This window comes from Euprymna scolopes, chromosome 14 (genome assembly GCF_053919585.1).
Source record: "Euprymna scolopes isolate OS-2025 chromosome 14, ASM5391958v1, whole genome shotgun sequence".
NCBI lineage: Eukaryota > Metazoa > Mollusca > Cephalopoda > Sepiida > Sepiolidae > Euprymna > Euprymna scolopes.
In genome coordinates, this window is record NC_136495.1 from 87,432,688 (window position 1) to 87,459,918 (window position 27,231).

A 27,231-nucleotide genomic window follows, 5' to 3' on the forward strand; every position below is an offset into this window, starting at 1 on the left:
TATTTATTTTTAACTTTAAATCATGGTTAATGTTTTACTTTGGGGTTTTTGTGCGTGTGGATAGGTAGTGGATAACTCTTTATTTATTTTTAAAATGTACCCAAATCATTTTATACTTATTCATAATTCAAATTTTATTTTTTAATAACTGAAGAAATCCTATTTTGTTCATGTAAATTAAAAGTAAAAAAAAATATTCCAGACAATGCCAGAGAGAGAAAGCTTGTCTACATCAAATTAAAATGAAAAATCATTAAAACATTAGCTTTGTTTTTATTAAATAATTCATGTTTTATACATTTCATTAGCAATACAAATAAACAATAATGTCATTTGTGGTCATTAAATGTAAGTTCAAATTTTGCTACAAATGTTATTTATAACTGGATTTACTGTTGGCAATTTACTATAAACAAGTTAGTTTCAATGACAAATCTTTTTTGTGAAGATTTTCGAAAATGTTTGACAAATTTGTAAAACATACACTGATAGAGTCATAATATTATATATGAATGTTTTATACTGAACTTATTATGCATTCATGACCTGAAAGTTTCATCTTTCAGTTGTAGATATTGACAGTTTGCGAGTCTAGAAGTGCACAATTTACTCACCTAATTTGTTTGAGCTGCCCTTGTAATACTTCAAGATAGAATAATTCACTACCGACGGCAAGTACACATTGGTTCTGATTACAACTACATACACTGATATTACGACCTTCAGGATGCTTCCACTGTTGGATAAGTCCATCAGAATTGATCAAACGTACACAGGCAGGAGTAACCTGAAATTAGAAATGATAAAACTTACAGTTCTGGCAATTTAACGCTAAAATACAAACATTAACAACAAATGTAGCTTTTTCCTGTTCATTCATGTTTGAACAAAAAAAGTGCAGCTAAAAATCCTACAATACTGCAAAAATTTACTATTTTGCTTTCATTACATTTATTATTTTCCAATCATTATTTTGTCTCTAAAATAAAGATTTCTAAAATTAACTATTTCTGCCAGAGTTAAGTAAAATAAACTTAGACATTTTATGATTGATGGATTGTTCGGTTTATTGGCCTATCAACAGCTGCATGGTAATTTTTATAGGAGGGGTTTGTCTTCATAAAATAGATATCCTTTACTTTCCAGTATATTGAGGGGAGTTTGGAAGTTTTGTAAAGGATTGGGGTTGAAAAATTTTTTTTTTTTTAGGTAGACTTATATTTTGGAGAAGAGATTTACTTCTTTCAAGTAATTTAGAATTTTTTTTTCATTTATATTTTCAAAGAAATCTTTAATATTGTTAATACTGTAAATGCAATTTATTAGAAAATGTTTAACTGTATAGTTTCCTTCCCAATTCAGGTGGGTTTTCTCCTTTTAATAGAAATGTGATATTTGTGTGTCCTGTTCTTAATCTTGTAATAATCACTTCTTTCCAGTTTAGTTTGGATTTGGGGCTCCATTCTCAAAGAGTGGGTTTGATTTCATTTAGCTTGATTTTTGTATAAGTGTTCCATTGTTGTTGTCATTTTCTTTTGATGCATAGGTTTATGGTTGGTTTAAAGTCGGTGTAAGGGATTTTTTATGTTGGATATTTCCAGGTTTAGTGACTCTTTAGCGGCTAGGTTAACTTTTGTATTTCCTAGGATGCCAATATGGCTTTGGATCCAGCATGTCAAAGGTGATTTCAAGATATTTGTATTGATCTGTAACTTTTAGTTTATTGTTAATTTTTAGCTCAGGGTCAGGATGCATTTTTCTATGTTGGCAGAAGTGGACACATTTGGTTTTAGTTTGAGAAAAGCTGAAGCCATTTTTGGTAGCCCAGCTTCTTATTTTGTTGATGTATAATTGTAGGTGTCGTTCAATAGTGTTCATATGTTTGGCCTTAAAATTTATCATGAGATCGTCAACATAGATGGCAAAGTTTGTTCCGGAGTTTATGTTATTAGCTATAGTGTTGATTTTTACATTAAAAAGTGTGACTGAAAGAATTTCACCTTGGGGAACTCCCAATTCCTGTTTTTGGAACTTTGATAGGATGTTTCCTAGTTTTACTTGGAAGGTTCTGTCACTCAGGTAGTTTTTGATAAATGTTGGCATTCTGCCTTTTAGACCTAGTTCATTCAGGTCTTTTAATATTCCGTACTTCCAAGTGGTATCGAAGGCTTTTTCTATGTCAAAGAAAACTGTTACCACATGTTCTTTGAGGATGAAGGCTTCTCTAATATAGGTTTCTAAATTTATACCTTCTGCCCTTTTGGAAATCTGCTTGGTGTTCAGAGATTAGGTGATTTCTTTCTAAATACCAGGTTAGTCTTCTATTGATCATTCGCTTGAGGGTTTTGCAGATGCAACTTGTAAGTGCAATGGGACAGTAGTTTATTGCATCTGAGGGATCTTTTGAAGGTTTAGGTATGGGAATTATAATGGCGTGTCTCCAAGTGTCAGAGAACTTTTCATTGATCCAGATATCATGGAAAATTTTGAGGAGGTATTCTTTTGATTTCATTGGCAATTCTTTTAGAAAGACAGAGAGGATTTCATCGGGTTCGGCTGTTGTATTATGGGTGTTTTTGAGAGATTTTTCTAATTTGTACATAGTAAGGGTTTCATTGTAGTATTCAGTATTGTCTGAGTGGAAGCAGATTTATTGTTGTTCTGCTTGGTTTTTTGATGACTTGGAATTCTTTGTTCCTATTAATTGGTAAGGAATTTTTGGCAAAGTTTTTAGCTAAGATTTCAGCTATTTTTTCTTTGTTAGTGATTTTGATATTGTCATGGATGGTGTGTTTATTAGCTTGTTTAGTGTATTTCCCAGTAATTTTGTTTATCATGTTCCATATTTCCTTTGGTTTGGTGTTTGAATTTACTTGGCTGACATAAGCTTGCCATATTGATTGTTTAGCTTGTTTAATAGTTCTGAAAGCATTGGCTATATTGTTTTGTAATTTTCTAAATTTTCTTTAGTTGATTGGCTATTAAATTTTCTGAGTGCTGTTCGTCTGGCTCTGAGCACTTCTTTGCAATCTTTATCATACCAAGGATTATTGTATCTTGTTGATGGAGAGCTTTTAGGAATAGTTTTCTCGGCTATGATATTTAGAATGTTGGTGAATTGGATGATGTCATCTTTTCTTGAATTAGCTTCTTGCACTAAGTTTGTTTGGCACATTTTTTTTAAATCTTCCCAAGTTCCATCAGGGTGCTTTAGTATCATTTTCTGGTTCTTGACCTTCTAGAATGATCGGGAAGTGATCACTCCTACAGGTCTCGTGATGTACTTTCCATTCGTATTCTGTATAGATACTAGGTTCAGATATGGTGAGGTCAATAGCTGAGAGTGTTCTAGAGCTAGGATAAAGGTAAGTGTTTGTTCCATTGTTAAATAGACATAATTGGTTTTCATCTAAAAAATTTTCAATAATTTTACCACTTTCGCTTGTTTGTTTGTTTGTTTGTTTCCCCATAGTTCAATGAAGCTATTAAAATCACCCATGAGGATAAAAGGTTTAGAAAGTTGTTGGATCAATAATTCAAGTCTATTTTATTTAAGTTTTCATTACATGGCAGGTATAGGGAGTAGATTGTTAGCAGTTTTCATAAGCTGATAGTTACTGCAACTGCTTGTAGTATTGTATTCAGTTTAATTCCGCTTTGAATAATATTATTGTTAATTAGGATGGATACTTCTCTGGAAGCTCTGTTTCCTTGTTTGTGTATGTAGTCATAGGTTGTGTATCGTTTGATATGGAGTGGGTTTCAAAATTTCTTGTAAATCTCATGACTGCTGGGTGAAAAGAGGCAAAGATTCAGTTCGTCAAAATTTGCCTTTTCACTTCCAACATTCCATTGGAGAAATACTGGCTTATAGGTCATTGGTGGTGAGGTTTTCATCATCTGTATCGTTGTTTTTTTTGGGGGCCCGGGGAGGGGGGGGGTTGAAAACTAGTTCTTCAAGTTGATTATGGGTTTTAGTATTGGTGTTGATATAAGGTATGGATTAAGTGTAAGTTGTTGAGGGTTTTCAATTAGCTTTGTTTTTTTTTTCTTCTGTTTTTGGCTTGTCTTCTGTTTGGTCTTTTGTTTCGGTTCTGTTGCTAGGGGATCTGGAGCTGGAATTAGTACGAGACTTTATGTTCATTTTGTTTTGTTTTGTTTTTTTGCTTTGACAGTGATCGATGGGGAGGTTTCTTGTTTTAGTGTTTCTGATTGTTGGTTTGGGTATTCTGTTTCCATTTCATCTCCAGGTTCAGTTTGATTTTTAGAGATTGGGGTTCTGGATCTGGAGTTAGAACGGGACCATACATAAAGATATAAATTTGTTTTATTTTGGTTCTTTTGTTTTGATGGTGTTCGATAGGAAGTTTCTTGTTTTGGGGTTTGTTTGTTGGCTTGAATATTCAATCTCTATTTCATCAGGTTCTGTTAGATTTTTAGGGAGTATTTCTGTTTTTTGTTTTGTTGGTTTATTATTTGGTTTTAAGAAAGTTTGTTCTTGAGAACATTTGCCTTTAAGAGTTTTGGGTTTGGGAAAAGACAAATACTTTATTGGGTCCTTTTCTAGTTTTTGAAATTATTTTTAGGTATTTTTGGAAGTTAAGCAATTCATTTGGTTTGATAAGTTCATTGTATTTATCAAACTGGTTGGTGGGATTTGTTTTTTCTGTTATTTTCGCATTTTATTTCTTATGACTCCTTCCATCTTCGCTTTTAAGTAAGATTATACTTTGTGGCTATGATTTCTTTTTCAGTTTTCCATCATTCAGTTTTTTGAATAAGCAGGGTGACATTCTTGTTCATTGTGACTTGTTTCTTTAGAGCCACACTTAGCACACGTGGGATGACCTCTGCAGGCATCTCTATGGTGACCGAATTTTTGAGTTGAAACATCTCAGAGGATCTGGGATGTATATTCCAACTGGTTCTATGGTGTAACCAATTTTAATTTTAGGTGGAATTTTTAGAGTGTTAAATGTAATAATATAAGTATGTGTTGGTATTTTTTCTGAGTTTTTCTTTATATAGATTCTTTTATAGTTAATGACTCCTTGTTTACTCAGTTCATTCTGGATTTCTTCTGGTGAAGCAAGTGAGAGTTCCCGGCTTCGGAGGACTCCTTTGGATTAATTTAGTCTATTGTGTGGGGTGACTTTAATGTCAATATTATGAAAATTTTTCATATTTTATAAGATTAGGCTTTGGCTTATGGTTTCAATTTCAATCAGTAAGTTGCAATCTTTTGTTTCTTTTATCATTTTTAGCTTCATTTTACTAGTCAGAACTTTTTCAATGAGAAAAGGAGACATTTTCGACATCGGAGTTTCTTCCAGTGACTATTACCCTAGAATGGGATGAATTGGGACAAAGTAGAATTTTTATGAAAAACTATTTGCGCTGTGTCTTTAAAATATATGTGGAAAATCCCGTCTGTGCAGTTACTTTAAAATGTCAAATGCAAGAGTTTTCCGTGTAATCTCAGTTTTGAGTTTTTTGGGTTTTTTTTAATCTTTGTTGCCCAAACTCATCCTTGTTCAAAGTGATTTGGGACAGTGAGCATTTTTTTAGTCATTCCCTTTACATTTTACTGTTGTTCCAATTAACAAGGATTAGGGGTGTATTGGGACATTTACGGCCTTTTAAAACACAAGAGCACAATATGCTGAAGCCAACAGTTTTATCAGAATACACAAGTTTTACTGTCAGTCCTGTCCTTTTTTCTTCTTTTTCATTTAGTCCACTCCATAAAACCACTTCCGTATCACTTTACACAGAGATGGTGCCTTTTCACATTCAAACACCTTCTCATAAAATACTGCATGAGTTTTAGGCTCCATTTCCTATGGCTCTCTATAGCAATACACATGAAAAAATTTAAATGGCTTAAACTATTTCAATATTGGTATAAAGAGCTTGATGAACTAAAAGAATCTTTGGAAATTTTTTAAATCCAATTAAAATTAAGAAAGTTATGACTATTTTTATGCCTAATACGTATGAATATTTTTCCCTCTTTAAGATTATATGCATTTTGTCACATTTTTTTGTCACATTTTTTACACTTCTTTTCAGCAAAAATGCTATATTTTTGTTAAAACAGAAGATTAAGCAATGAAATTTGCCGTATAAGTGTATTTTTGCGCTAGGAATTCGAATATGCTACTGAAAATCTCAAGAAATTAATGGTTTCCAAATAATCTGCAGTAAATGCACATAAATATACTACAATTCCTTAAAAATACCATGTATCCATTAAAAGTTAGATAACTCAAAGTTGAATTGTAATGCATTTTATGTACAAATAAGTGAAATCGAAATCTAAGACTGTTTAAAAATGAATATTTTACAATATTTCTTTGGTATTACTGTAGATTAATACCTCCGTTAACCCCCCCCCCCCCCGCGCTCCCATCTGACCACCTCTCCAAAATATGTGATTTTACCTTCTTTGTAGGAAATTCCGTGCAAACACCTTGAAAACAAATATTTTAGAATTTAATGTAAAATGATTTTGAGCAATTCTATTGTTTTAGCGCAGTTAACCATTTTTTTTCTATAGGAGATAAATCCTGTGCACTTTTTTTTTTTTTCTAAAAACAATTATGTATGGTTTTAAGAAGGTCTTTGCAATTATGAGAGAGTGCGCAAGTTGCCACTTTGATTTTGGGTTAATGTGTAACCTGGGACCTAAGAAAGACCGGGTAAATATGCTAAAATTGTTAAATTAATCCCGGACGGCAGCAAATATCAAAAAGACTTAAATTAAAAGATATAGATATATATTTTGTTTTATTGTTAAAATCGGATATATTTTTTATTGCTAAAATAAACCCAGACATGTGTTTTTGATTGAGGGCCGAAAATGTCAGACAATGTAGAAACGAGATTGAACTTGTTGGCCTGAAGAACACCTTCAGACTATGGCATTCTGAATGATAAGGATTAACCTCTAAGGAACAGATATTGGTTTTGGTCCCAGATTTCAAAATTCTAGACTATGGTTGAACTGCACACACGCAATTTAGATCTGGGAATCCCAGGACACATGGCATGCTCTGATTGGTTGGGGAGATCATCTACCCAACACCTAACATTATATAAACCAAGTTTTCTAACCAGATTTCAGATCAGAGACAGATTTGCGCAGAATCTCTAGATAATAACCAGTTCCCAACACCTGAACCCCCCCCTCTCCATTCTGCCATTTTGCCATCACGAAGAACAGATTTGAGACTTTAAAAACGTGCTTAGAATTGACTTTAAAATTGTGCTAAGAACTGAAGTATAGATATCTGTAAAAGTTAGTAATTTTTGTGAAATTAATTTTTAGTAGAATAGAATCAAATTGTCTGTTTTCTTTCTGGTGAATGCAAGCTTCGCTTTTAGAGAATTCTACACAGAGGCATTCAGGCCTTCATGTGATAGCCTCTCGGAGACTAGACATCACGAGCTAAAGTCCGAAAACGATTAGGCGCCAGTTGTTTGACCTCACCACGAGAGGCGTGTCACAGATTGGTTGCACGACCCTGAATTGGTTACCACGGAAGAAAAAAAAATTTTTTCACAACGAACACAGAAAATAAAAGAAACACTTTAATAATAGAAAGAGACAGACAAAGGGTTGAAAAATAAAAAGAAAAAGAAACAAAAGAAAGCCCGAAAAACAAAAGAACAAAAGAAAAAAAACTCGGAGACATTTTTAAAAAAAAAAAAAAAAAACTTTAAGACAGAAAAGAAAACGCGCGTGTGAAGGACACATTTGAAAAATAAAACCTTTAAGGCAGAAAAGAAAGAGTCTGATATACAGAGACAGTGAAGGAGAGGGAAAAGAGAAACCAAAAAGAACAAACTTTTTCCCCTCTTCCTTTGGAGACAAGTGAACGTGACGATCCACAGCGAGAAAGACAAAGAAAGACACTGAATCACGGTAAGGAGAACATTTTTTTTTCTCTCTGCTTGACCATCTGTGCATAAGCGAGCTGGCTAGAGAGACAGAGAGGGAGGAAGACCTAAGTGTGCGTTGTCGCTGTCGTAAGCAGTAAAACTATCAGCGCTAGTAGTAACATCAGTGAAGTCAGAGAGAGAAAGGGGTGTGTTTTAAAAGTTGGAGAACGGAGGCGTTTGTTTTTTAAAGTTGGAAACAAATTGTTATTCTAATTCCGTCGTATGCTTGAGCACGGTGTTGGGATTGCGTTATGGTCTTATATTGCAAAAAGGATTGAGAAAAAAAAAAGTGAACTTGTAAGAGATAATTGTGAAATCTTTCTTTTGTGATCCGAGTACACATTATTGCATATTTGTTTTTACTTTTTTGTTGTTTATGCGATTTTTCTCTTGTCGGAAGTTAATTGATATTGTGTATATTTGACTGTTTTGAGTATTAGTGGGGCGCAGAGAGATAATCAATAATATTAATGAAATAAATAAGTAATTACGAGAATGACGAGCGATGACGTAAGAAGGAATTCTTAATTGCAATCCCAATGTTAGAGGGATTACGAGATGCGGGCATTATAACAGCAAGGGGGTGGTCTCTGTGTGGCATTGGGAGCTATGATGTTGGTGGCAGAGGTCAAGATGGAATTAACTTTTTACGAGGTAGGAGAGAAGGCCTCAGCGGCCTCCTCGGGGATGTTGGTTGACAAAGACATCAAGAAACGACCCGGTCCAGGTAGTCCAAGGAAATTCCTGGAGAGTCGGAAGATTGGTTTGAATGTGAGAGCTTACCGACAAAAGGTTAGGATAACCTTGAAGGCCCTGTGGATGAGATCAAATGGGAACTGTGATAGAATGCCTATAACTTGGGAAGCGAAAAATCGGAAATGAAGTGATATGTGGACTCACGACCCACCAGATGCAAGGCTCGAAGGAAAAGGGGAGTACCCTACCTCGAGAATAGGTTAATACGAGAGTAGAGAGTTTTGTTCACTTATTTTAAAGTGGCTATTTGTTGAGTTCTGTCAAGAGCGGGTTGGCTCGGAGGATGATGACTTGAATTAAATTGCATATAAATTGTGATGGGAGAATTCCAGTGATTGAATTTAGTTGAAATTTTTTTTTTTTTGAAAAAAAAGAGAGAATATTTTAATTTTGGAGAAACATTTTAGCTGGATTAACCTGTTTTATGTAGTGATATTAATCGTTGTTGAGAATGTAAACTTTTGAGAGTTGTGTTTTTAAGTTTTCAACCGAGAATAATTGGAAACATTAAATTTTGAGAGTTGAATTAATTTTTGTAAAATAATTTTTTTTTTTTTTTTTGTTACCTCAGTCTAGAAGGATTTCGCTTATCAAACTGAACCCTGAACAGATTTAGTGGGAATTCAGTTGAGAAAAATTAAAGCCATTAGTTTCGACGATTAAACTGATTTTTGGAAGGAATTAAAACTTTACCTCGGTCGGGAAGGATTTCTTGGTCGAGAAATAAGGGTCAAGAGGCTGCAATTTTAATGGAGATTTATCAGTATCGCTGACTGAAGTAATGAATTGTGGTGCACTCAATTTTGCGTGAAAAGCGATTTATTTTTTTTTTAGATGGATTTTTTCATTGCGAGTAGATCATGTGCGTGGTGTTCGCACCTGGAGATATTAATTTAAAAAAAAAAAAAAAAAAAAAAAAAAAAATTCTCATGCGATAACAAGACATTAACTGAGTCTCCTTAAGACACCCGGCTGGCGAGGCCATTAAATATTACGCATTTTTAATATTTAATGTTTTTTTATTAGTTGAATGAATTCTGGAGAATTTAAGCTGAATTTTGGGAGTTAGAATCAGTAATGATTGAAGTTGGCCGATCCTTGCGTGACCTCATGGTGCATTTCTGGATATGGATCCATTCGGACATGCCGCCTAGGAGGGTGCTGAGAGGCGCGTGGATAGCTCCCTGTAGTTTTGTAAAATGTTTTTGACTCCTAATGGGGTATAACGCCAATGATTTCGACAATCGTTTTTATAACCACCGGCTGTGCTAACCAACAATTGAAAATCTTCCAAAGTTACTATAAAAATTGTTGAATTTTAGATTCAATCAGTTGGCCGTTAACTATATCACAGACTGCATTTGATTCTTGGCCACCATCTTTGTTACTAGTAATTACTACCACCATCTTTGTTACTGAAAAATACTTCAAACTCAGTATTGAGACTGCACTCTGTTCAACATGTCTCAACACTTAACAGGTTATGCATCCAGCCATCGTCTTTTCTTTGACGGATCAGAATCTAAATTCGAATTGTGGCAGGTAAAATTTCTGGGGTATCTAAGGATTCGAAAACTACACAAAGTGATACAATCTACAACAGAGAATTCTAACGACCCCGAATTTCTCGAAAAGAACGCGACTGTTTTTGCAGAACTGATTCAATGCTTAGATGATAGAAGTCTGTCTGATTATAAGAGATGCCTTGGACGCCGGACAGAAAGAATTAAACATATTAAGAGAACATTATTTATCAAAAGGGAAACCGAAAATTATATCCTTATATACAGAACTAACATCTCTGAAACGTAACGACGATGAAACTATTACCGACTACGTTAGAAGGGCAGAAACAACCGCCAATGCCTTAAAACTCTCAGGTGAAATAATAAGCAATAGCTTGTTGATATGAACGACCCTCAAGGGACTTCCAGCCAATTTTAAACCATTTACAACTGTTATAACGCAAAAAGACAAACCCATAAATTTCAGTGAATTTAAAGTGGCATTGCGCAGTTATGAAGAGACTAATTATATGCTTGTGGACAATAATAATTCCAGTAATATTATGAAGTTCACAAATGCTTCTCGAAAACAGACATCACCAAATTATACACCTCATTGCGACGTGTTCCCCAAAAGTAATTTTCCCCAAAAAAAGAATAAAATTATCTGCTATAATTGTGGACAACCCAACCACAAAAGTTTTCAATGTCTATATAAACGCTCTAAAATGGACTCCGTTGAGAACTTTGAGGAAGAACATACATTTCTATTCACATGTAACTTTGACAATATCACAAACGGTAAAAACCTCCTTGTAGACTATGATGCTACAGTGCGCGTTATCACCAAGGAATCTGATTTTATTAATTTTGATCCAAACTTTAATCCACAAAGTCATTTCGTCAAACTTGCCAACGGTAGTCAAATAAGTGATATAGTCTTGAAAAGAGGCGATGCTAAAATATCCCTAAAAAATAATGGCGAAATCTGTAATCTATTCATACCTACATTTAAGCAAGACATATTTTCCATGCAGGCTGCAATTAAACAAGGCGCGAATATAAAGTTTGGCTAAAACAAGTCAAAATTGATATACCCCAATGGAACTGTATTTGACATTAAAGAAAATGGCCGACTATATTATTTAAAAAGTATGGTTCCCTCAAAAACTGCCTGTCACGACTTGGAAACCTGGCATAAAATTCTAGGACACTGCAATACAGCTGATATCAAAAAATTACCAAATGTAGTCGAAGGCATGAAAATAATACTTTTAGACGATCTCCCAAATTGTGATGTGTGTGCACAGGGGAAATGACAAAATATATAAGCTGAACGCCAGACAAAAAGGCTACGAAAATTCTCACTTGTGCTTAGCAGGTCTGATCAGCCCGATGGGGAGAAATAATCTAAGGTACGTTTTGAACTTTATTGATGATTTTTCTGATTTAATTATAGTTTATTTTCTAAAAAAACAAATCCGACACTACCCTCGCCACTAAGAAATATTTAGCTGATATTGCCCCATACGACTCGGTAAAATGCATTCGCTCACACAATGGGACTGAATTTACTAGTAAAGACTTTGAACTTCTATTAATTAACCACCGTATTAAACACAAGAAATTTGCACCGTATTGCCCCTTCCAAAATGGCACTGCTAAAAGGGCATGGCGAACCCTTTTTGAGATGACAAGATGTCTACTCATTGAATCAAAATTTGCGCATAGTTTATGGACTTATGCTTTAATGGCAGCAGCATATATCAGAAATAGATCGTTCAATAAAAGATTAGACAAAACACCATATGAAGTGTTTTGTGGTGTAAAACCTAAAATGAACAGAATTCATATATTTGGTTCAGATTGTTTTGCATTTATAGAAAATACCAGTAAACTAAATACTAAAAGGTATTTTCGTAGGTTACGATAAAAACAGTCCAGCATATTTAATCTACTTTCCAGCCCAAAACGCCATAAAAAGGGTTAGATGTGTAAAATTCAATGATACATTGAATTTTAAAAATGGTGATCACTGGATGAAATGGTGATCACTGGATGAAAATTGTGAAATATTACCTAGCATCTTAATCGATCACAATGAAAATTACAGTAGAACTACTAACGAAAATATTAACCAGACACGTCGATACCCAATAAGGGAGCGAAAAAGGCGAAACTTCTTACAAATTGAAAAGATACATGACTACGCAGTGGATTACTGTTACTCGTTGAAAAGCACACCGGAAAGTTATAATGAAGCGATTAATTCAAAAAATCACCAAGAATGGAAACAAGCTATGATATCCGAATTGAAAGCTTTATCTGAAAATAACACATACGAAATAGTGGCAAAACCAACAGATAAAAATATAATTTCTTCATGCTGGGTTTTTTAAAAAAAAAAAAAAAAAAAATCACAGCTTCTGGCAGTGAAACTTTTAAAGCAAAATTTGTTGCAAAAGGTTTTTCACAAATCTCTGGAGTGGAATATTTTGCAACATTTTCACCAACGATAAATTTAACGACAATTAGAATTTTATTACAACTTGCCGCTCATTACAATCAAATGGATGTAAAAAATGCTTATTTAAATGCTCCGATTGACTGTGAAATCTATATTTACTCTCCAGAGGGATTTAAAATGAAAAATAAAAATTGCATGTGGAAACTGAATAAATCGTTATATGGACTAAGATGAAGTGCTCACAATTGGAATCTAACACTCCATAATTATTTAATAGAACAGGAATTCAAGCAATGTTCCGTAGACGCGTGCATGTATACCAAAAATGTCGGTAATAAATTGTTGATTTTGGTTTTTTGGGTTGACGATATATTACTCGCCTCAAACTACGACAACACTTTAAAAGATGTTAAAAATAAATTAAATAAAAAATTTAAAATGGCCGATCTTGGACGACTGTCATGGTTCCTCGGTATAAAATTAACCTGTGAAAATGAAACTATAACTATGAACCAATCACAATACATTGAAAAAATTCTGCTCAAGTTCGGAATGCAAGATTGCATACCGCGTGAAACTCCCATCGAAATGGACATAAATAAAAATATAGAGACCGAAACAAAATCCATAGATTATATAGAGAAATTGTTGGAAGCCTCATCTATTTGATGACTGCAACTAGGCCTGACATATATTACACTGTAACAAAGCTATCTCAAAACTTATCGAGACGGACAATTAAGGACCTTCATTGTACAAAACAAATCCTTCGTTATCTAAAAGGAACCAAGGAACAATCTTTAATATTTAAAAAGTTTACATATTCTCTAAATTTAGAAGGATTTTCAGATTCAGATTGGGGTAACTCTGAGGATGGAAAAATATAACTGGGTATTGTTTTAGACTGTCAAAGACTGGACCTATGATCTCTTAGAAAACTAAAAAGCAACAAATTGTTGCCCTTTCTACTTGTGAAGCAGAATTTGTGGCCCTTACCCATTCTGCGCAGGAGGCAATTTTTCTGAACACCCTTCTAAAATCTATTTTAAAACCTGATCTAAGTAAAAAACCTTTAGTAATTCATTGTGACAATCAGAGCAGTATCTTATTACAAATAATTCTATGATTCATTAAAGGTCGAAGCATATTGATATCAGATATCATTTTATAAGGGATGAAATAAGCAAAAAATCTATCACTCTTACTTATGTGATGTCCGAGAATAATATAGCCGACATTTTCACTAAACCTATAAAAAGAATAAAATTAAAAGATTTTATAATCAAACTTTTTGGAATCTAATTATGAATAAATCTCTTTTCAGAAGCATGAACAGTCGAAATCACACCAAAAAAAAATTGTAAATTGTCCCGGGCACGACGTTAAACTGCGACCATTTCTATCTTACTAACCAAATTAACCAACTAATACCTAACATAATGTTTCCAGTTTTTGTTAAAAAAAAAAAAAAATGTTGTGAATTTTTGTGCATATGTGTTTATATGTATTTGAATAAGATTCTATTTGTATGTTTATATATATATTTTAAAAGTGTTTATTTTTATATGTATCAAAAAAAAAAAGTCTTCTTTTTGCACACATTATACCAATATATTTAATTATTTTTGACCAATGAGAATAAAGACAAATACTCCCAAAACAAAAACAAAAAAATCAATTATTTTATTGGTTTATTTTTATTTGTTCATTTATTTGTTTATTTTTATTTATTTATTTTTCTTTCCTTAAGTCGAACCAAAATTGAATCGAAAAGGATTTTTCCATTATATCAAAAAGGGTGTGTGTAAAATGTTTTTGACTCCTAATGGGGTGTATAACGCCAATGATTTCGACAATCGTTTTTATAACCACCGGCTGTGCTAACCAACCAATGAAAATCTTCCAAAGTTACTATAAAAATTGTTGAATTTTAGATTCAATCAGTTGGCCGTTAACTACATTACAGACCGCATTTGATTCTTGGCCGCCATCTTTGTTACTAGCAATTACTACCGCCATCTTTGTTACTGGAAAAGACTTCACACTCACTATCGAGACTGTTCAACACTTAACAAGGTTTTTTTATTGACCATTCATAAGGAGACAGATTAATTATGCTGAAATTGAGGTCGTTGTCTGCACGAGCGTGTGTGTGTCGCACGGAGAGAGAAGTTTATTATAGGAACGTGTTTTGAAATATTGAAAGGAATTCGATAAACTGGGGGAGGGGGCGTATCTAGCCCCTGTAGTTTTTTTTTTTTTTATTTATTTAATTGACCATCTATGAGGGTACAGATTAGTTCTATTGAGAGTGAACTGTTGGTTGTTTAAACAGCCTGTGACAAAAAGGTACTTAACTTTTTGTAAATAGTTGTGTACTGACGGGCGGGATTTCCCTCGCTTTGTTCTGGGGATGGGCGTGATCAAGCTGGTGTATCTGTGGAGACCAGGAGAGATGGTCTGATAGCAGAGCGGTGAGCGGTAGCCAGCAGGAGGGGGGAGCTGTGTAACGCGACATGGACCCAGGTGTGGGCAGAATCGCGAATTGTTGACCCTCGGTGGACCTGAGCACCACGTTCGCTCTGCTTGTTGTTAGATGAAAAATAGCATTGATGAGCGCTCCGCCTGGAGGACAGTCAGGGAGATCGATGGCTGTCAGTCATAGTTGCGTTAATTAATATAAGAGATATTTGGGGGAGTAGGATAGTATACCCGAATAGAACATATAAGACAAAAATTGCCATCGCGTCTGCAACTTCCAGTTAGCCCCGAGGAAGGATTGTGGGAATATAACACCCTGGGATCTAGTGCGCGGTCAGAAGCTGAAAAAAATATTAGTGTTTGTGTCTGTACCCCTCTGGGATCAAGGAACAAAGTACGAGTTTTATCAAGTTATCACTCCACCCGTTCCCTATCCACTGGACACACCCAAGTTGGGGTTGGTAGCCAGTTACAGAGTGGAGTCTGAATATGTAGCATTTAATATGGCAAGGGACAGATTTATGCTGTTGAATCAGCGAGAGGCAGGAAAATGCAGAATCAATGGTCTTGGAATTTGCCGGTCACAAAATCCGATATATGTAGCAATACACATTAAAAAATTTAAATGGCTTAAAATATTTCAATATTGGTATCTATAGAATAAGCTAAGAAATAGTCTATCTATTGATAAGCTAAGAAATAATCTATCTATTTATAAGCTAAGAAATAATCTTTTTAAATTTTTAAAATCCAATTAAAATTAAGGGAGTTATGACTATTTTTATGCCTCACACGTTTGGATATTTTCCCCTCTTTAAGACCATATGCGTTTTGTCACATTTTTTGCACTACTTTTTCAGTAAAAATGCTATATCTTTGTTAAAACACAAGACTAAGCAATGAAATTTACCATATAAGTGTATTTTTGTGTAAGGAATCTGAATATGCTACTGAAAATCTCCAGAAATGAATGGTTTCCAAATAATCTGCAGTAAATGCACATAAATATGCTGCGACTGCTTAAAAATGACATGTATTCATTAAAAGAAAAGAAGTTAGAGAACTCAAAGCTGAATTGTAATGCATTTTACGTGCCAAAAACTGAAATCGAAATCTAGGATTGGTTAAAAATGAATATATTGCAATATTTTTTTGGTATTATTGTAGATTAATACCTTCTGTTACCCCTCCCCATCTGACCACCTCTCCAAAATATGTGATTCTACCTTTATAGATAATTACATGTGAACAACTTGAAAAACTTACCAAACATTTTTATTTTTTTTGGAGGGAGGGGGTTATCAATTATAAAACTTGTACAACATTTAACAGGCGCTTCTGCAGTTTAATTTACCATTTTTTCTTAAGTAACGCCCCCCCCCAATTTACCGTAAATAACGCGCGCGACACCACTCATCCCCCCTGCCCTGCCCCGCCACTGTCCTACCCGCCAATGTAAACAGAATCTTTGTGAAAAATTAAACAGTTCTTCTCCTCCGTGTATGTCGACGCGTTACTTACGGTAAATTAGGGAGGGGATACTTATGGAAAAATGGTAAATTAAACTGCAGAAGCACCTGTTAAACGTTGTACAAGTTTTATAATTGATAACCCCTCCTCCAAAAAATAAAAAAACAAAAGTTTTTTTAAACCACTCGTGAAAACTTAATTTTTTAGATCAATTAAAAAACATCAAAAATTACGTAACACAGAAAAATGAACCACATTTTTTTTGTTTTTGAAAACTTTGTTATTTCAAATGTCTGCTAAAAAATTCTACCGCGATGTGACAAGTCACCTTACTATGTGCATTCATGCGCGAACACATCATGTAAGAATAGCATAAATGATGGCGGTGAGTTGGCACAAAATAGTGTGAGGGTTAAGGGGTTAATACATGCAAACGGTAAATTTGCGACGGATTTGAATATCAGATTCATTGTCAGCGACCCCGAAAACCTATATAAAAACAAATTTTATTGGTCGGTGTTTTATTGTAGTTAAAGTAAACATTTACCTAATTCACTGAAAACATTTTTTAAAGGACGAAAATTAGAAGCATGTTACCATTCGTACACGTGAACCAAAACAATCGTATTTCACATGTTCGCTTGTTCAAATATTTTAAAATTTACTACTACTCATTTTTTTTTAATATTTGTATGGTTGATAACAAAATAGCTCTATTTAAACATGTAAGAAATTTTTTATAATCAGATTTTCAATTAAAAAAAAAAAAAAAAATCAATCTGGAATAAAAATGAACAAAAACAAAAATGTCTATTTACGCCATGTTATCGCTGCTGCTGCTGCTATTACTAATACTACAGAAGTCTGGATTCAAATGCATAACGATTTTTTTGGATATTATTTTTTTAAATTGCTACGTACCACTAGAGAAAACACTGTCCAATCATCTTTTTAATGAATAAACATAGTAAAAAGATTGTTTTATTTAATAGTGAGTGTCCGAAGAAAATTTTTTTCAAAATTTTCAATACTCGTCATTTTGAAATTGTTTTTTTAACACAACAAAAGTTACCAAAAGCTCTGGGAGGAGTTAGACGAACAGATTTGAGTGAATTGCAAGCCCGATTAAACAGTCTGGAGAATAAAAAATCTAGGGATAGACTTCATAAGGTGGTAATTACAGGAGCGGGAGTGAGCACAGTAGTAATGATAAGTGTGTTGTTGTTGTTGTCGATTGTATGGTGTATGAAAAGGACGAATGAGAGAAGAAAGCGAGGCAATAAGCATCTCGAGGCTAGTTGCAGAGATGGCAAAAGAGACCCTGGTTTGAACCCGCCTATGATTCTGGAAAATGTGATTGCTGGTGCCGTTTTATCAGATTCTTGCAGGACACTGAGCGGAGAATTGCCAGTAGCTTGAGGGAGGTGAGAAGAAGTCCTCAATTCAACAAGATGCTTGTAAGGAACCTGAACTGTGAATCATAAGGTGAAGTTTCAACTATGACTGCTTAAGGTGAGAAAGATTCCCCCTAGCTTAATAAAAAGTGGGTCCTTTAAGGACCCTGATTAGAGCTGTATACCCTCTATTTAAAAGACTGTGCTATTAACAACAAAGTGAAAGGAAAACCTTGTAAATTGTGACTGGAGCTTTGAAAAAAAAAAAAAATTTATGAACTATGACTGAATTTCTGAAAAAAAAAAAAAAAAATAGTAAAAGGGGAATAACTCTTATAAAACCCTTGGGAAAAAAAAATCGAGTAACTTTAAAAAAAAAAAAAAAAAAAAACTTTTGTTAAACAGGGAAAATAACTTATGGAAAAAAAAGAATGACAATGATGTGAACTTTTGCAATTTATTAAGTGACATTTATAAATGGTGAATTTATTTTGAGTTATTGTAGATTGTGAAAAAAAGAGCAAACAAAAACTTGCATATGGAAAGAAAAAGAGACTTAATTGCCTGATGAACACATGAACTATGAACTGCATATTATTGTTCTTATGAACTTTTGATTTTCGGTGAAAGAACTTTGTGAACTTTTGTATGGAAAAAGGGGGAGAACCCTGATTGAAGGGTGGTTATTAGACTGTGTATATGTTATCTTTTCTTAACAGGTAAACAAACGATGGACAGAGGGAGGTGTGAAAAAAGATTCTGATGGCGAGCTGTGGAGAGAGCTGAGCGGTGTATTGAGGAGTTAGACTCCATTGGTTCTATCGAAACAATGCAGTCTAATGGGGGCGAATGTAACGTGATCGACCTGAGGGAGCGATTTGCTCCCCGTTGGGGAGGTTGAGACCCCCCTGGGACCTAAGAAAGACCGGGTAAATATGCTAAAATTGTTAAATTAATCCTGGACGACAGCGGATATCAAAAAGACTTGAATTAAAAGATATAGATGTATATTTTGTTTTATTGTGAAAATCGGATATATTTTTTATTATTAAAAGAAAACCAGACGTGTTTTGTTGATTGAGAATGAAGAGGCCGGAAATGTCAAACACTGTAGAAACGAGATTGTACTTGTTGGCCTTCAGACTATGGCAATCTGAATGACAAGGATTAACCTCTAAGGTCATGGGAACAGATATCGGTTTTGGTCCCAGATTTCAAAACTCTAGACTATGGTTGAACTGCAACATGCAATTTAGATCTGGGAATCCCCAGACACATAGCGTGCTCTGACTGGTTGGGGAGATCGTCTACCCAACACCTGACCTTATTATATAAACCAAGCGCCCAAGTTTTCTAACCAAATTTCAGATTGGAGACAGATTTACGCGGAATCTCGAGATAATAACCAGTTCCCAATGCCTGACACCCTCTCCATTCCGTCATTTTGCCATCTATGAAAAGAGATCTGAGACTTTAAAAATGTGCTAAGAACTAACTTCCAAATTGTGTTAAGAACTGAAGTGTACATATCTGTAAAAGTTTGTAATTTTTGTGAAATTAATTTTTAGTAGAATAGAATCAAATTGTCTGTTTTCTTTCTGGTGAATGCGAGCTTCGCTTTTTGCTTTCAGAGAATTTTACACTGAGGCGTTCAAGACTTAATGTGATAGCCTCTCGGAGACTAGATATCATGAGCCAAAGTCCAAAGATGATCAGGGGTCTGTTGTTTGACCTCACCACGAGAGGCACGTCACAAATGATAGAGCTAGGGAAAATTGTGTGAACATCCTGAAGACTTGATAAAAACAAAACAAAAAAATTTTAGAATTTAGAGTGGGGGTTGGTTTCACATAAATTTAATGTAAAATAATTCACCATTTCGAGATCATTCTAGCATTTTAGGACAGTTGACCAATTTATTTTTATGGGAGATAAATCATGCACTTTTCTTTAAGGAATGTAACTTACCGAGTAATTTTTAGTGAGGAGCTTGCCACTCGGACAGCATTATTGTTAGGGCTAAAGGTTTTAGGAGGAGGGGGCTTACCACTTGTACCTAAGGTTAGAGGTAGGATTACAGGAGTTTTTTTTTTTAAAAGAGGGCATTTGACACTCATATTTATAGTTAGTGGTTCATAATTATTGGTTTTTGAAAATGTTATACTATACATTTTGATCATCAAAATATTTATGTAAACTTTATATAAATGAGGAGTGTGAAACTTTACAAGAATTATGACAAACAGACAAAAAGAAATTTGATTCAAAACAAGTGACATTTGGAATTTTTTTGCCCATCTATTTAAATATCAAAAAACACTTTTTGCTAAAACTGACAAATCGTTCACAAATTTTGGAGGAATTTGGTTTTTATTTTCAATTACATTTCTTGTCTGAGTGATACATTATTTCTTTAAACTCTCCAGTTCAAGACAGGTTTTAATTCTCTACCTGGACTTCAAGCCAAGATCAGAGTAGTATTCTGATGCTACACTTCACCTCTTCTGTCCTGTCAATGGAGGAGAAAGCCTTCATGGCTGAGACAATTATTTTTGCTCCAATCCAGATTGCCCCTTTTTTGGAAAGTCGGATTTTCTCCATATCAAAAACCGATCTTGTGTCTAACTCTGCCCTCATGGAGAGGCAAGTAAGTAGGAACTTCACAAGAGACTGAGCACAGCACCCCCTACAAATATTTAAATATTGATTTTGCATTTTTTTTTTTTTAATAATTGGATAGATTAGTGTCTATTCGATTATAATCTGCTGAAAAAATTGTAAAAAAAACGAAAAAATATTGGGGTTGTGGGAAGGTACTGTTCACACATGTGAAGCAAAATCCTATTTCACATTTTTGTTGTTTTTTTTGTTTTTTTTTAAAACAAACCAGTTTAATTCAACGTTAAAAATGAATGCAATGGATAAAAGCGCATGCATGTTGGATACTTCTACAGTTTATTGCTGAAAATGGAGACACCATTTTTTTTCGAGCACCTGTCATAAGAATCAGAGGGAGAAATCAGTATTTAAAACTATTGCCGAAGTAGGAAATAAATAACAAAAAAATTAAACTAGATATTAATTATTTACAGAAAGAACTATAAAAAAAAGTAAATAAAGAAAGTGAAAGAAAACATACCTGTAATTGTTTAATTGGAAATGTTCCAATTTAATTAATGAAAACAGGAAAGTTTTTCATATATATCTTTTTTTTTTATTATTAAAAACAGAAAATGAAAATGATATATTCATAATTATTTAAACTGGGCAAACACAATTTGAAAACCAAAACATTTATTGTATAAAAATGTATCAAAATATAATTGAAAGTTTGCATAAGAAAATATTTTAATAAAATAATTTTGTATTTTCTTTTTTTTTTTTTTTGTGATTTCTTTCTTACTTTGGTCACAGTTTAAAATACTAATTTCTCCCTCTGATTTTAATGACAAGTGCCCCCCCCCAAATGGTGTCTCCATTTAAACTGTAGAAGTACCGCATGTTACTGTAGCTACTAATAGTAAGAAGGTGGCCGATGCACAGTGCAGCAGGACGTCATTATCAGATCCACTTGTAGGTATATGGTCTAGGCTAAAGGTTCCTATCAGTAGCAATTTCGTCTACAGTTTTCAGTTTGGTGTCCAACATGGTTTATTCTTGCGTTGTTCCAAATTGCCAGGGAAATTATCAAAAAAGCCCCAAAGTACATATATTTTCTTTTCCTAAAGAGAAGGAGCAAGTCTCAATTTTGATACGTGCCATTAGAAGGGAAAATTTTATTCCAACCAAATATAGTAAAGTAAGTAATGTTATTTATTACTAATTAAACGTGTATTTAATTAGAATTGTATTCAAGTACTTTCATAAAGTTTGATAATATTGTTAATATAAATTAAAGAAACAATACTATTTATTGCTAATACAGCAAATATTATGTTGATATTTTTAACTGTTTATTTTCTTATAAGGAAGGTTGAAAATTTAATTTTGTTTTAGTTTTTAAAATTATAAACAAATAATTTTTACATGAGAATATTTTTCAAAATGTCTTTTTAATAATAAATAAAACCTTTCATTGAGTATTTAAAAATATTTTAAAAGTTCTATATACTATATACGGTTTGAAAATTATTCACCATGCGGGTATTAATAAAGTTAGCTGTGACTGAACGTTATATAACGAATTTGATTTCTTTTTAGAATTATAAACAAATAATTTTTACATGATAATATTTTTCAAAAATATATTTTTTTAAATTTATTTACTTGCCTCCCTACGAGGGCACAGTTAGACAAGATCGGTTTTTAATGTGGGAAAATCTAGCTCCCCAAAAAGGGACACTCTGGATAGGAACAAAAATAAAATAAAAATTGTCTTTCATGAAGGATTTCTCCTCCACTGACCGAGGACAGAACAAATGAACAGATACTACACTGTGATCCTGTGCCAAAGATAAATATTACCGAAGTCAAGATAAGTTACTAATATTCCAACTGTTTTAACTTACGTTTTTCTTTACTTCCAAACAAAAGTGTCAAGTATATTAGAATGAAAACAAATATCGTTTGTATTCATTTTTTAAATTATTTATCGTTTGTTTTCACTTTTAAAATTATTCATCGTTGGTGTTTAATATGTTTACTATTATTACTATTACTAATTCAGTTTAATCAGTATTAAATTGTATATTGCTTTAAAATTACTTAATTTTACATAGATAATATTTATATTTTATATTGAATAAAGTTCAGTTTCAGTATTAATTGAACTGTGTTCCTTTTTCTTTTTAAAAATGTTTTATTGCTCTTTTTCAAATGGCCCTGACAGTCTGACAAATCTTACCTACATTGCCTGCAGGCATTTTTCAGTTAGTTTCTTCTTACTCTACGTGGCCATGATGTTAAATATTTACAAAGCTTATTTTCTTGTCTTTTTGAGCACATAAACATTTTTAACATTTGACTAGAAATAACGCAGGACTGGTTGGGATTGCTTTAATCATATATTCTGATAAAAAAAATAGCTCCAACTAAGAACATTTTTTATCTTCATGCTTTAATTTTTTAAATGTTTAATTCGTTCTGGAAAAAAATAAAAAAATAAAAAGTAAAAAAACGTTTATTTACACAATACTATCACTGATAGTAATGCTGCTGCTACTACAGATCGTTTTTAGATACTTTTTTTTTTTTTTTTTAAATAGAATGTTTTTTTCCCAGGTATCATGATTTTAAATTGCTTGATATCGCAAGAGGAAATAAGTTACGATTACACTTTTAACGAATAAATATATTAAAAAGATAGACTTATTTAACAGTGAGTGTCCGAAGAAAATATTTTTCAAAATTTTCCATACTCATCATGCTAAAGTCTTTTTATAACAACAAAAAATGAGCAGTCAAAAGAATTTCGAACACCCCAAACTATTAAAAATAATATCTCTTCTAGTTATTTTCCAAATTTCATGACAAAATTCTTAATACAAGCGTGGTAGAGGCATTTACAAATCGGGGAGGGGGGGGGTCATTACAAAATATTACCAAAAATGCTGTTTTATGATGTTAACATTTTTATTGCTTTATTTGCTTCAAACTCTTAAAATATATCATGTACGTTATTTATTAATTCATTTGAAAGTATATTCATTCCCGAACAAAGCAGTGGTTTTTGGAGGACTTAAACTGCTTTGGTTTTTTAAATATGACGATTTTAGCAGAACACCCTTGAAATCTGTGATTATCCAAAGCGTTTTATCGTCCGTGTGTATTGCTACTCTCTAACTTTTAGCGGCTTTTGCAGGCAGCATACTTTTGCTTCACCTCCTGACACAACATTGACTTTGCCATGAAAAAACTCTTGTTCGTAATCTACAATAACTCACTGTCCCAACATTTTGCCGTCAATTTGAACCTCCTCTACTACTAAGTCTTGAAAGCTGTCAGAATCGACTGAGACTTTTTCCTTGGACAACTTTTCGCCGTATTACACTTCAAATTGTAATCATTAATCCTGAACTGAAAAGAAATTGTTAAGCACTTGCTAATGATGCCTCAAACATCATTACAGAAACACCACACAACTGTTATTTATGGCATTCTAGCCTAGACGTGACCTGAAGCTGGGGGAGGGGGGGGGTCAAAAGCATTGTTCCAGAATCTTTGAAAAATGGCAAATTCTTTATAAAATCATGCAGATTTCGACAATTTTCTGCAAAAAAAAAAAAAAAAATCAGCAGTTTACCTCCCAAAACAGAATCTTCTAGTGTGGGCCTGGCCTAGACAAATGGAAAACAGCTACAGCAGTAACAAAAACACGAGAATAATGAAAAACAGGAACTTTACATAGAACCTTAATGACTGTGTTGTCCCAAATCACCCCGTTAAACTACAATGCAGTAAAAGGTGCTTTTTTAGTACATTTCACACCATGATAGCACAAATGTTTTTTTTTATTGGATTATAATGATTTTAGTTGTTCTTCACAAAAATACCACCAATTTGCATCTGGCTCTTTTCATTTTGGAGGACTAGTGAAAAGATTTTGGCATGCACTGGAAAAATGATTCTCTGAAAATGACATTTTTCTGAGAAAATGAGAGAAATGCATAACAAGACTTTATTTTCTTGTTTTTAACAAAGAATAACCCTTTTCCGAACAGAATTGTAGGATTATTACCAAAAATAGCCACCTGACAATGATAAACTGACAAAGAGCAGGGGCGCTGTAATTTGTACTCCAATTCAACCCATTCTACGATACATAGAACTTGGAGAAATCTGGATTTTCTTCACTTTCAGAGTCTGATAAGGAGCGTTTGGTTTATTTTTGTTTCAACATAAGTTTGCATAGTACTTTTTTTGCCTGTGTTCCCCACCACCTCGGAGCCCGATATTGGGACTTCTCAAGGAGGAAACCCATCCTTGACACAGTCAGGGCTACACAGGCAGTATACTCAGTCAAGTGGGAAATACCGAGCATCTGTCACTATATTTGTTTCACTACTCAAATCTTGAGTGAAAAAGTTGAGTTTGCAGCCATGTCGGAATTGTATTCTTCACTTACTGATTGACCCTTAGCCAGCGCCTTCAAACGTCTGTTTTGGGGGAGGAGGTTTGTTGGTTTCTGTGTTTTTTGTGAAAGGATTTCTTTTAATAGCTTTAGAATTCTCAGATTATTTAGTCTAAGCCATTAATAGTAGACGTAGGGCTTGACCTGACCAGCCGATTGATCGGATTTGCCCCTCCAGCTGCCCGTCTAGCTGAGGTAAGAGCCAAAGTGATGTGTTGGGAAGAGGAGATTCTTAAACTTGTCCTCCAAGACCTTCAACCACCAGGATTCTGTCCCAAGGTGTTACGGGTCACCACTCACGGCCAACAGGTGGCCCCATTGAGGGACTTTTACCCTCTTCAGGGGGCAGTCAGTGTAGTCTGATGCCCCATCCACAGGGCTGACTTAGACATTTTATACAGCATATTTATAGGTTAATTATAATAACATAAATATAAATTTAAATCAATATTTCAGCGATTAAATAGTAATACAATAAAAATCAGTTTGTTAACAAACAAGACCAAAAATTTATATTAGAAATTAAACTCACTTGAATCAATTGTCCATAAACAACATTGCCACAATAGAATGTCACTTGGTTACCATCAAAACCAGCCAATTCAGTCTCTTCTACTTCTTCACCACTAAACATAAGAACACTAAAATGAAAGAAAATTAAAAATAATTGTTAACAAGTCTTCAAATAAATGTCTTTTTTTTTTTAATCAGTATATGAATGAATTTCAAAATAAAACAATGTAATCATTATTTGATAAAAAAAAATAAAATAAAATTTTTAAAAATAAAAAAAAACCTTATTACAAATCCTTAATGGATGTAGACAAAAAAAGTATTGAGATTAAGGTAGTTGTGAATAGTTTTTATATACAACAGATGTTCCAAAAGTAATGCCTATTTTTTTATTCCAACCAAATAGATCGGAGGGGATTGCAAATGTTATGAGGACTGAACTTATGCATTCATGAACTAAAAGTTTGATCTCTCTGTAAAATTAATAATGTGAGACTTTAAGAAAGCAACCTGTCATGGATATGCATCAGAAGCAAAGATGCGTTATTGAATTCCTGGCAAAAGAATGGTGGTGACTATGTAGAAAAATAAATTCTGGCATGTGCAAATAGTTTCTTATTACCACTTTTTTCATTTTTTTACAAAGGAGTCACCACTTATCACGGTTCGGAGGCCACTCAAGGATAAGTTGTCAACGGGATAATATCATAGTAATCGTTAGTCGTGAAAATTTGGTAAATTAGATTACTTAAGGGGACAGATCATCAAGGACTTGTTTACGTTGGACTTGAAGACAACCATATTGCAGTCAAAGCAGGCAAAAGGAAGAGAGTTCCACAGGCGTGCAATTCTAAGAAGGAGGCTTTGTTCATGGAATCTATGTTTAGGTTTAGGCACAGATAAAGAATGGGGAGAATTATTGATAGTGGTTTCAGTTAGACAAGTGTTTCGCATGAAAGTTTGGCGAGGAAGGACCATAAATTCGAGGTCAGATGAGCACCTGCCATGAAAATAACGATAAAGCAGAGACAAGTTCGCAATGTCTCTTCTGTGGGAAAGAGGTTGCAGGAAAGAGAAAAGGGCTTCTCCCACTAGGTTACAAAGTCTATTTTAAACTATGTCAAGGCAGGATAAAATCTTTCAAGCAGTTCCTGCCTAGATGAAGATGTAGCAACAGTACTCCATCCTTGGACATACTTATACAGGTAAAGAATTGCATCAGCAGTGAGATAACTACTGGAGAGGTAGAATGATCCCTTCATTTTTCCAGCGACCTTCCCAACAGATTTTGATGTGTGTGTTTCAGATCAGGAGGAAAGGTTTTTACAAACTCAGAATCGTGTAAAAACATGGAGGTTTCAAAGACGAGAGCCATTCATTTCAATTGATGCCAGACAAGGATCAGAGCGTTGATGTAAAGATAAAAGCTTGGTTTTAGATGCATTAAAAGTAACCAGCCACCTCTTTCCCCATTTTACCATGTGCTCAAAATCAGAGGAGAGAAAATACATCATTTGAAATCAAAATTAAAAATTCCACAAGAACTTTCTTCTCAACCTAATATTAAAAACAATAAAAACATCTCATAAATTATTGTACAAATTATCTTGAACTTAATAAATGGACATTTTA

At 33.7% G+C, this 27,231-nt stretch overlaps 1 protein-coding gene across 2 annotated transcripts in view; it reads right to left on the reverse strand.

The window, feature by feature from the left end:
• The window catches only part of LOC145293147 (DNA damage-binding protein 1-like), a 273,779-nt gene that overhangs the window by 119,979 nt on the left and 126,569 nt on the right, over positions 1-27,231 (reverse strand). For both annotated transcript variants that reach the window (XM_080139570.1, XM_080139572.1), the window contains exons 13-14: positions 25,619-25,727; positions 615-787 (exon numbers count right to left, since the gene is read on the reverse strand). In XM_080139570.1, coding sequence (XP_079995696.1) covers positions 615-787; positions 25,619-25,727 — 282 coding nt within the window. The remainder of the gene's footprint in view (positions 1-614; positions 788-25,618; positions 25,728-27,231) is intronic.